At 32.4% G+C, this 12,995-nt stretch overlaps 1 protein-coding gene across 1 annotated transcript; it reads right to left on the reverse strand.

Moving 5' to 3' along the window:
- Nucleotides 1-242: 242 nt before the first annotated feature.
- Nucleotides 243-11,161, reverse strand: LOC109046531 (ganglioside-induced differentiation-associated protein 1-like 1). Its single transcript, XM_019064281.2, has 6 exons — nucleotides 10,898-11,161; nucleotides 6,537-6,729; nucleotides 4,169-4,342; nucleotides 3,468-3,562; nucleotides 3,185-3,299; nucleotides 243-2,205 (listed from the first exon to the last, which is right to left on the reverse strand). Exons 1-6 carry the CDS (start codon nucleotides 11,075-11,077, stop codon nucleotides 1,862-1,864), a joined length of 1,101 nt encoding a protein of 366 aa, XP_018919826.2. The 5' UTR covers nucleotides 11,078-11,161; the 3' UTR covers nucleotides 243-1,861.
- Nucleotides 11,162-12,995: the final 1,834 nt, after the last annotated feature.

Genomic DNA, 12,995 nt, shown 5'->3' on the forward strand with positions numbered 1-12,995 from the left:
AAGTACAAAGATTGCGAGTTGTTTTATCCTTTGTGAACAAAGTCAGTAAGTTTTTGCCCAATGCCATAACATTAAATAGCATTTTTAGAGAAAAATAATTAACTTTCTGAGTTAAAATAACCAGAACACATGATGATGAACTGGTTTTAAGCACAGTGCGAAAAGCCCTAGAAATGCTCAGCATGCACTGTAAAAACAGACTATTATCTATAGCTTATCTGCACACAGACCATACAAAGAAATTAAGGTAAGCATTTTCATTTATTGAAATCGATGGCAACTGAACAAATTAAGGCTCATGAACAAACATCTTAGAAAGCACTGTAAATAAATGCATATTTTAAAGATATAAAAATAAAAATTACAAAATAAAAAAATCTATTGTGAAGTCTAGTGACCACAGACATCAATATATTTCTCGTATTAATTTAACTTCCAGTCATTCCGTTTTCGAGTAGGGATCGCCACTTATCTGAATTTACAACAATCATTCCAGATCAAGTACTTTCTGTGAGTTTTGAGGTGCTGAGAAATTAATCTCAGACATTGTACTGTACATTTGTTGTAGTTATAGTATTGAAAATGACAAACAGCAGTACATAAAATTAAATCATAGGGTATTAATGCATCTTCACAGTTGTATATGGCTTGTGTGTGAGGTGGTATAGAACTCATATAATGCATGTAATTTCTTGTGTTTACTGCATGGCAAACATTTAATGCTCTCAGATTTTTCTAAGTCTAAGAGTTTAAATGTATAAAGAACATTACTGGAAAACTTAAATCAAAGCCTATCATTGTTTTTGGTTATAAACCTATTAAATTAAACAGTGGCATGCTTAAAATGGATATACTAATTTAAAAGACCATTTGATTTTTATTATAAACCCAATTTTTCTATTGAACATCAAGGTGTGTTTGCTTTCATATTAAATATCGCATTTTCTTTTATGCTCAGAATTAGAATTTGACATTCACATTTCTATACCACCTCCATTTCAAGAACTTTACTCGTTATGTGACTCAGTATACGTTTCACGATTTTGCTAGTGATAAAATAAAAAGAAAAAAATACAGTTAAATAGGGAAGAAAATGCTCAAATTGGCAGTCTTATGAGGAACATTCTGTTCTCTTCAGTGTTTTCGGTTTTTGCATTCTTGGTAAAGTATAATATTCTGAAAATGTAGGCCTTGAATATGTTTGCTGGCACTGATTCCTCTCACCAAATGCAGAAGCAAACAGTTTCAGACCAGAAAATTGTCATGCTAACAGCGACGTGTTGCATTCTGCTGATGAAGAGTGTTTCAGTTGTGATCTGCACTAAAAAGTGAATGACTAAATGCTGATAATTTTGCAGAATAGTCTGATAATTTTGAGTTTCTTAAAATTAGAAGTGCAAAGTGTTTGGAAACCCATACAAAATATGAATGCTTAAGAATTCATATTAATTAATAAACATTCTTTTGGGCTTTATGTTTATAATATATTGTTGTGCTGTACCATATAACCAAATCAACCTACAGTGTCCTAAATGGCAGAATGTGTAGTGTTTATAATCTGGACAGAACAACACAACATAATTATGCTGTATGCAAGCATAATATGAATAAAATAAACCAGTAGATCATAAAAAATAAAAAAAAAAGGGATGAAGGTTCATTACCAGAGAAAGTGCTGTTAAGAAGAATTCCTAGTCTTGGAATGTTCTCATTAGATATTTATTTAATTATTCACCGAAGTAAGTGATAGTGTTAATCTCTGTATATTGTCTTGTCTTTCCTGCTCTCGTAAAACAGTGTTACCGAAAGGTTCGAACGTCACACAGATACACAGACACAAAACACTACAAGAGCCCATTCACTACATGTATTTCTTTTTTAAAAACCAATAGGCAAAATAGCCCATCCCCCCGAGAGAGCCCATTAAGAAGGACGCGCCAAAGAAGGATGGCGGCTTCTTTTTTACCATTCGGAATGCATTGGGTAGAACTGCAGAGAGCAGGGTCGTGTGGATGTCCCCCAACACCTTGCGGAAAGCGAAGCGCTTCTGCACCCGCTCAAAAAATGACTGCAGGTTCGGCCGGCTCCCGTCCTCCCAGTATTTCCTTGAGAGTCCCAAGAACTTGAGCCTGTGCAATGTGGCTCCAAGACAAATATCAGCTAGTGTAAAAGTAGGTCCACAAAGCCATAATTCACACTTTTGACCTGTGTAGAAATAAAAGATGAATTGTAAGATCAAAAACAAAAGTTCACAAAGCAGGGTTATTACAGTTAACTAAAACCATTTACATGAAATAAAATCAACTTTAACTGAATATATATATATATATATATATATATATATATATATATAAATTATAATATATATATATATATATTTTTTTTTTTTTTTTTTTTTTTTTAATTTCAGCTAGTTGCCAAAGCAACAATTCTCATCTTCTTAGTTTAGCAATTTACTAAAATCTAAAATAGCTAAAATTTAATTAAAATTCAAAACTGAAGACAATTAAAAAAGAAATGAAAACTTGACACAAATACAACAAAATTACTAAAACTTTACCTAAAATTAAAATAAAAACATAAAATATAAAATAAACATTCATTCACAATATATTGATAAAAATTATAACAGTAACCAAAACATAATAAAATAACACTCAAAGCTAATATTTATAATGTAAAAAATAAATATATACATGCAGATTAACAAATGTGAATTCTTATGATGAATTATATGACAAAATGCACCTATAAAATTTATTCAATATTTAATCAAAGATCATGTTTCAAAAATAAAAGGAATTTTAAAAAGGTAAATGTTATTTTCAAAAATACATTTTTACATTTATTCATTTTAATAATAAAATGCAATAAAATACAACAACCTTATTTTAATATATTTTATTTTACCTTAGTGTATTTTAATAAAACAATATAAAATAAAGTTATTATATTTTGTATTCATTGATTATTTATATTATTTATTTTTTTTGTAAAATAAAATTACATATGTTTATTATATAAGGCTATTTATTTTATTATATATTTTATTGGTTATATATTTAGTTTTTTTTATGAATGTTGTTTTGTTTTAATAAAATAAAATAATATAATTTTATTTTATTAGGTTATTTTATTAATATTTTATTTTAATTGTTAAATGTTAAGTGAACAGAAAACATACCTTGATATTCCAGTTTTCTTTTTTCCAGCTCTGCCTCTACTTGGTCTAGCACCATTGCCAACTCACCAAGAATTTTTTTCAGGTAGTTCACATTGTCATGGTCCAAGATCTTTGCCTACAAAATATAGTTTTAAGTATTTAAGACAAGGACAATCTATTATTTCATTTTCATGCTAGGATATGACTGCAGTTTAATTTCATATTTCAGCTGGACAAATTATATACTATTTTATCCATCCAAAATGTGTGACACATCATGGATGCAGTGAAACCGCTGACTTACCATGAGCTTTTTCTGCTTGGAGAGGTATGGTTCTGTCAGCTGGGGCTCCTCGTGGTCCAACTTCATCAGTTCAGATGCCGCATTGGCCAAATGTCCTGGGAGAAATCAGACCAAATTGTAGGTCAGTAAAAGTGCTTTCATAGACCCCCAAAACTGTGAAGATTTTGTATTTCCTTCACGATGAGTTATTCATTGTTGAGCAGCACATTGTGAACTCGCACTATTTTCTACAAATTTTTCATGTTCCTGACAACTAATTAAGGAATTTAATAAAACTTCAGGCATAAAATCACAGCAGTGACTGTGATAAACAACACCTATCATAGGAACTCCGTCCAAGTTATGAACTATAAAAGAGATTTATTTCCAATTATGCTGGGTTTTCGTGACATTATTTATTTCGCTGCAACCCACTGGCTGGATCAACTCTTTGGCTTTATCTGCATTGTACTGTAGATCCAATATCGATGAACTCTGTATAAATAGGCCAGCATTAGAGCATTTTAGTGAGAGGATGCCATGCCAGTTTACAGTCAACATCTGACACAGCAATTTGCTTCAAAATGTGAAATCTGAGAAATAAAACAATTCCCAGACTAAGCAGGTTTTGCAAGTCAGATGCTTTGCTTTCTATGCATTTCACAAAGACAAAATCTTCTTTAGTAGGAATTAACGGTGCACTGAATTGCAGCATCACTTACTACGTATTTCAGCAGTGGCGTACTTTGGGATCATGGAGTCGGTTGTGAGTTCTGGGTGCAGGATGCATCCATGTGTGTAAGCATCCATGGGCAGCCCATCCAGCAGCTCTCGGTACTGCTGTACCCTTGCATACATGGGAGTTCCTTCATCTGGAATAAGCTGGGCTACTGTGTCTGAAAGAAAAAATATATATATTTTTAATAAATATAGCAATGACTTCTGATCTGGTCATATAAATAACCTGCTTGGATTCTTGTTTTCACACAAAAAACAACAACAACAACAAAAAAAAACATTAAAAACATTTCAAATTTCTAAGGCCTCTAAATTATCAATATGATCAAAACTTTGCTGAAAAAACTACATGCCTTATTGATAGTTCATACATTTTTAACTATAAAATTTAAAAAAGCCTTTTTTCATAATTTTTCAGGTCATGGTATACTTGTCTTTTTACTGTGAAATCTGATTTTTATAAAGCAAACCTACGAAAAACTTTTAAGATTAACTCTTACTGGACCGAAGCAACTTAGCTTTACTTTATTATACATATGTAATTTTGTTTTTTAAAAATCTCCTTAAAATAGGATAATCAAATATGATCCATCAAGTTTTTGATGAATGTTTATTTATGCATTGCATTATATGTTTTTCCACCACAATTAAAACTATAAAGCTTTGATCATAAAACTAAGCATTTACATTTCAACTTACTAAGACATCTTAATGGGAGATATAGATTGACAAATAATATTTACATGCATTTTATGTTTGTTATACTGTTATAAAAGTCTCACTGATTTACTTTAAACAAGCTTTAAGAATTTCATCTTAATTGTTGGCCATATAAATATTAGCAAGACAATATGTATTAAATATGATACTCAAAAAAATAACATATACAATTTTTAAAGATTAAAAAAAAAATTGTCTAAAAGTGCTATAAGCTATTCTATTTAAAAAAAATACTTTTTATGACTATTATTTAATGTGTCTGGCTTTAAGATAAATAGAAATGCTAACAGCATTTTTCTTATTGATGTCTTTTTCTCTATGGTCAAACATTTGGTCTCAACAACCAAAAAAAGCTGTCATATCTGGTAAAAATAAGCCTATAATGTTACCACACTGGGGCAGATAGAGGATGGTACAAAGGGCTATCTCATTTTACTCTGCTCTGCACCTCCAGCATGCTGATCTGCAGCTCTCCAAGATCAATTCAGCCGATAAATACAGGATCAAACATCTCTGTTACCCTGGCACACAAACAGCTGAAATATGCCACAACACCATGGCACAAACATCACGAACATCTCCCTTGTCCACTCTACCAGGCCTCATTTCACAATTTGTTATTTAGGACATAAACTCATTAGCACCATCCATAATGCAAATGAAGATCATACAGTTAATCTGACAATCCCATTTTTACATGTTTATGCATTGTAATTCATTGAAAACACATGTGATGCTTTTTATGCATTCAGAGTTATCTGAATGAATTAGGCTTTATTTTACTGTTTGCAATGCAATGCAATTATAAGTTTCAAAATCAAAATCTAAAAAACGTACATGAAAGAATAGTCAGTGCTCAAAAAAGCATTGCAAAAATTGATGCATCAGATACATTCATATATTACTGATACATTTGTGTTTGAACACTCTAAAATGTAAAATATCTGTTTCGATCTCTTTCATTGAGCTTGAGTGATCACGCTCAGCTTTTATCACATAAATGAGTGAGTGATCTTGGATCAGAGACGAGCTTCGGTGAAAACACCCCCACACTCAAACTGTGAAGACATTCAAAATGACACCCAGCCATGCAGCCTGTGAGAGAAAATATAGTGCTCTATACACTGATTGTGATTTAGCATTTGTATTGCTTACACAGGGCAACTGTAGTTATCTTCAATACTCTATGGCATGAGATGGCCAGTGTTATTTTGGTATCATTGAGATACTATTATAGTTTTTAATAATATTATTCATATATGTAAAATAGTTTATAATAATTATTATGTTTTTTTTTTTTAAATGAGCAAAGTAATACTGTACAGAAAGGCCAAGAAGAAGAGTGCATAATTGACTAAACTCTGCTTTTAACAGAGTTTAATGATTGTTCAATTGGGGATTGTAGAATTTCCAAAAGTATATTTCACACGTTTTCACATAAATTTAATTAGAGAAGAAATGGACATGTGCTTAAATTTGTTTTTGTCATATTCTTGGTACAGATTTGCCATATACTGTATGTGTGTGTGTGTGTGTGTGTGTGTGTGTGTGTATGTATATATATATATATATATTTTATGAAAAAATTATAATGCAGCTTGTACACTAACAAGCATCTTTCTGTAGTCATACCTCCAATAAAGTTGGTCTCTATATAATCAATGATTTGGTTGTAGTCACTGACGATCGTGTCTCCGTGGATAAAAACCGGCACTTCCTCCCCTAGATTGAGCCTCATGAACCAAGGCTCCTTGTGCTCAGTGAGAGGCAGACTGACATCCCGTTCTTCACACAGCAACCCTTTCTCATTGATCACCAGACGCACCTGCCACAAAACACACACACACACACAACATCATCATGACATCATACTACCTCAACACTCTGAGAGCTTTAGGATTTTGGACAAGGGTTATTATAGTTAACTAAAACTACAACTAAAACCAAAAAAATGTATAATAATAAACATTTTTGTTACTTGAAATAAAATACATTTTAACTGAAATAACATAACATATAAAAAACTTTATTTCAGCTTTTTTCTCATTTTAATTTAGCTTAACTTAATGTACTTAATTAACTAAAATTGAAATGAAAAATAATAAAAACTATATAGACACATACATAAAAAACTACTAAAATGACAAAAACAAACAGCAAAATTACTAAAACCTAATTAAAACTCAAATCGTATGAATGAATGATACTAAAATAACACTATTTTGGACTTTAAATGGAAATTTCATTAAAATAAATTATAAAATAGGTACTAGGCAATTTTTAATTTAGCAGTTCAGCTTTCAGTTTTCAATAATATATATAGTTTTCAACTAGAAAAATGCAAAAAAAAAAAAAAAAAAACCATCATCTCTAGTGGTCTGACACATCCCTGATGATGAACCCCACTTTTTGATATTTCCGTACGTCACAAACAAGTAAATACTGTAGATGTTCTACTTTGTTTTTGTTAATGCTGTATCTATTTACTAATCATTAAAATTCATTTCAGTGTTAATGTGAGTTTTGAAAGCATTCTAGTTTTAATTAAATGTCTGGCTGGCCAGCTGTTAGAAATTTGATTAAATAAACCATTTTATTGCTTGTAGGTCCAATTTTCTTCTTATTCATCCTATGGGTCTAAGCAGTAATAACCTTTTTTTTTTCAATATCTCAATTTTTATCCGTTAAAATGCCTGTTTGTATCCATACTATCTAAGGTCTACTGCTGTAACTATAGCAACTATACATATACGTAGTAACTATAAATACAACATATGCTGAGCTCTGACACTTTGGCATTTACTGTAGCTAAACAACACGATGTGTTTCGAATAGTCACTTTAAAAGAATATCTGTTTGCTGTTGTCTTGATGGAAAAGAGGAATGCAGCTAGTTTTCTTTCAGTTTTGGCTACAAGTAGCATTAAAGATACAATCCTGCCTGATACTACAATTCCAGATTGATCGATCAAGATAAAACGAGGCTCTGACTGATGAGTGACAAGAGCAACAGCCAGCAGCTTGAACAAAGTCTAATGAATGTCAGACTGTCCAGCTTTGACTGTGCTGAGGTGTTGCAATGCCAATAGACACATTTGATAAGGCACTTTACAACAACGGTGTGATGTCTGGATTTGACCAGACACATTATAATCAACAGAAGAAGACTCAGCCAGCATAACAGCTTAACTTTTTACAGCTTCATCAAGATAATGCATTGATTAAATACAATTCATGACCAAAACAAAGGCACAAGACAAGGATACTGAAAGGTCAGCACCAATCTATTTTCTGAGATGACATGATTGTTTTGATGCTCATTCCTAGTTAATGTTCTCCAATTAATATTTCTATAAAAATCAGTCAAAAACTAATTTCTCAGGAGCCTTTGAAAGAAAACACACTCGATGATGTCGAGCTTTGCAGTGTTTAACTGTATTTCTCAGTCTGCTGGTAAGTAAATATGAGATGAATTTTGGCAGGTCATTGATTTTTTGCTCAGCTTTCCATGCAAGTCTGTAACTACTGTAATCAGCAAAATGAATCACTTTACGATCTGGGCCTTACCAATGTTTTGGTCAATTTAATGTTGTTGTGAGGAGTCAGGTTTAGCTTAGGTAACACATGACATTCATTCAAATCATGTAAACACCAGCAGCAGACTGACTGTAGAGAGAAGCATCTCTTGCACAACAAACATGAGGCTGAGGCCTGGTGGGACATTTCACCAAATAAATGACGCATTTTCCAATGTGAATCAGTGATTTCATATTACAATAAACATTTTATCAGACAAAGAATGTCTAAGTTTTAATAAAGTGCATTGTGCCATCTCACACTACATTTAACATTTTACTATACACTGGAATATTTTAACACCTTTAAAAAAAGGGTCGACGGTCATATTTAGCCATTTAGCCATTACTAGCCTTGCACTCAAGGTCATGACACTACAAGGTGTTTCCTAGAAAGACAGTTTGACGCATAATATTATAATATACTGTATGAGTGTATGTATGTATATATATATATATATATATATATATATATATATATATATATATATATATATATATATACATATATAAATACACATATATAAATATGTGTGTGTGTGTGTGTGTGTGTGTGTGTGTAAATCGTTGAAATTTTGTATTTATTTGTCATAAATACTATATTACACTGCACACACTTATTAAATGTGTGTATGCATATATTCAATAATCTGTAATAAAGAAAATTGTATTGAATTAGAAAAATGTAAAATAAAAGAATCATCAGCAGCGGTTTTCGTCAACGCTATATCTATTTAATAAACAGTTAAAACAATTTCTGTGTTAATGTAAGTTTTGAATGCATTCAAATATATTCATAAGTATATATGAATATAAGTATGCACATTTTAATATATATGCCTCTTTCTCTCTCTCTCTATATATATATATAATAGTGTGTGTTTGTGTAAATGTGTGAAATGTTTGTCATACATATATTAAAGTGCGCACACACACACACACACACACACACACACAAACATAAAATAAAGAAAATTGTATTTAAAGGGATACTCCACCCCAAAATGAAAATTTTGTCATTAATCACTTTACCCCCTTACCTTAAAAGCTTTGTTCGTCTTTGGAACACAATTTAAGATATTTTCGATGTAAACCAGGAGGCCTGTGACTGTCCCATAGACTACCAAGTAAATAACAGTGTCAGGGTCCATAAAAGGTATGAAAGTCGGCATCAGGATACTCCCATCTGCCATCAGACGTGCAATCTGGGTTATATGAAGTGACGGGAACACTTTGTAAGCGAAGAAAACAAAAATAACGACTTTATTCAATAATTCCTTTGTCAACGGTCTCCTCAGTGTCTACCCATATCACCGTATGCTGCGTATGCTCTTCTGAATCATCCGCGCCACAAGGATGCACTGTTTTATTTCAAATCAAAGCTAAATACACGTAGAAACAGCGCATCCTTGTGGTGCGGATGAGTATTCTGACGACTTTCATACCTTTTCTGGACCTTGACACTGTTATTTACTTGGCAGTCTATGGGACAGTCTCAAGCCTCCAGGTTTTCATCCAAAATATCTTAAATTGTGTTCCGAAGATGAACAGAGCTTTTACGGGTTTGGAACGACAAGGGGGTAAGTGAATAATGACAAAATTTTCATTTTGGGGTGGAGTATCCCTTTAATTAGAAAATATGCTAAATAAAAGCATCATCACTACTGTTTGTCAACACTATATCTGTTTAATAATCATTGAAATCAATATCAGTGTATATATAATTTTGAAACATTTATAATATATAACATTATTATTATTATAGTACATATAGTATATATTTTTTAATCAAATTATGCATATTTGTTAATACAGCAGGGAGAAGTTGGAAAACGAATTAAACGTAAAATAAGTGTAGCCTACTATTTTTAAAAACGCCTATAATTATACACAGCAAAAGTTGGGAGTCGGTTTTAATTGTTAAAGTCATTCTTTACACATTCATGAGAGACACAAAAGGCATCTTTTCGTAGAATGACACTGGCTAAAAATGTGCACGAAGCAGCTGACAGCAGAATACGAAATGACCGTTTGTTTTTCACAAAGCTACCTCATTTTAATGAATAATTTAGAGTGCCATCATCCTCCAGAGCAAAGCAACACACAACTCTACAACGACAGCCTTAAACCCGTTATAAACAGTTACATACTGTATTTGCTCCCAAATCCATCTGATAGGCACTGTATATGTAACTGATCGATGATGTTGGGCTGCAGTGGACTTGAAGCTAGTCAAGTCAAAATGTTCCATCTTCTGCTGAGGTTTCGTAATGTCTTCATAAAGGACGCAACAGAACAGACAGTTAGGCCAATAAAACACGCATCCACCCAGAGAGAGCGCAATATTATCTGACTGACATTATTTGTCCCACTGCATAGTATAGATTCACCCACCATTTTCATGCTGTGTTTTTCTCACCTTTTGAGAGCTGAAGGACTGAGTCCAGTGGTACAGAACGAGCCTGTCTTTGGAGAAGGGCTTGTGTTCTATCGTGGGCTCGTGACACTCCTCTCCGTCTGTGATTTTGCCATCTTCATCCATGGCTGATATGGGCCACCAGCTACAGTTGGTGGGAGTAACATTGTTGGAAGACGCCATGACAGAGGGTTTTGTGCGTGTGAGAGAGGAGCAGAGGGAGAGAGAGGGAGGGATAGAGAGGGATGGCTGGAGGGAGGGATGAAGAGCGCGCGGTGGGGGGTGTTCAGCACCACGAACAGGGGCATCATCGACACTTTCGAGCCGCTGCTGTACTCTCTGTTACTCCACGATGAATCTATAGGGTTCGTGCAAAATACGGATTCCAGAGAAGATGGAAAGGAGAACTGTCTAAAAAAATGCATAATTGTCATATTTGTTATCATTTTGGTTTTATACATTTTTGAAGAAAAAAAAAACATTTTTACATTTAGCATTTTAGCATTTTCTACAAATAGTGTTGATTTATTGGCTCCAAAATGCCTAAACAAAGTAAAAACTAGTAAAATATTTTCCCTACCCTTTGAATACACGATAAATATTTTGAAAAATAAATAAAAGTGCATGAGGAACCACAGAAGTCCTCTTTATGATATCTTTTTTTTTTTGGTCACATGACAACACCACATCAATTTGGCTAACAAATTATCAACACTTAAATAAATAAATAAATAAATAATACATATCTCTGGACGGTTGTCTACACACATTTTTATATGAAAAATTGAAACATGCCCTTCACAGAAGAGGTGTATTCAAGTAACTGTCTGTATGAATAGCTTTTTAATGTATTATTATTATTATTTTTTATCACACTCACAAGTTTATTACAATATAATTTATCACACTATAATCCCTGGATGTTTACACCATTTAGACATATAAATATATATATATGTATGGCATTTTAATGTATTTTTTTTAAGTGTTATTATTTTTATTTATATAATATTTAATATAATAATCATACTTATAAAACTATTCAAGTAAACACCATGTAGACATTAAAAGGGGCTTTTTAATGTACTTTACTAAACATTAATAATAAGACACAATAAATTAAAAGATTAATTTAGATCAACATGTTTGAGCCGTCGGAGAGTGGTCACCTGGATCGTGGCGGCTCAGGAGCAAGTTCACACTCGCGAGCATGAGGGTCCCAATGCTTTTTTATAATGTACTTTACTAAACACATTAATAAGATAAAAAGATTAATTTAGATCACATCAAAGATTAAAAATAAACCGACTATGAAACACTTGTCTCAAACGATGTGGATTAAAAATAAACCGACTATCAAATCACAAACACCTGTCTCAAAATACGACGTAATATCAACGTAACAAAACAACAAATTTTAATCAACATAAAATATCAACTTAGCTAGTCATCTTTCCACGCGCATTTTTCTGCTGTGAGATCAAGCGGAGCTAATACAGCTTTCTCTGTCAGCATTATCATCAGCATGGATAAAGATCAAGTGCAAGCTGGCCTCTGTTCAACAATCACTCAACATTATCATCAGCATGGATAAAGATCAAGTGCAAGCTGGCCTCTGTTCAACAATCACTCAACTAAAACCAGGACAGGATCGTTTTACTAGAGAGAAAATAGATTCTTTGGGAAACTGTTAATTTCACTTCAGCTCAAAATAATTTGGGTGTCTAGACTTTTGCCTATTTATTTATAGAGTCTACAAAGCTTTAATTGGCATGCAGGCTATAATTTTTCATAAGGAGCTACTAAAAAGTGACAGGAAAAAAAGACAAAATCACAGAAAAATTAACAAGGTTAAAGACATAAAATGGAGAATAAATAAATAAACAACGGAAATGAATTGAGATGTAACATAATATTCATAAATCTTAATTGCGTTATTAGACCTATGTCACTCTCCTAAACTTAGCCTACTTGAACTCCACAAAACCCAAAATGTCAAATCCAGTCTATCCAATCTGTTTACTTGGGCCACTGATTGTTTATTATGATCTATTGGTGTCTCTCTTTCCCTTTCTCTCTCTTTATTAGCCTACCGTCGAAA

Source organism: Cyprinus carpio, chromosome B23 (assembly GCF_018340385.1).
Source record: "Cyprinus carpio isolate SPL01 chromosome B23, ASM1834038v1, whole genome shotgun sequence".
Taxonomy (NCBI): Eukaryota; Metazoa; Chordata; class Actinopteri; order Cypriniformes; family Cyprinidae; genus Cyprinus; species Cyprinus carpio.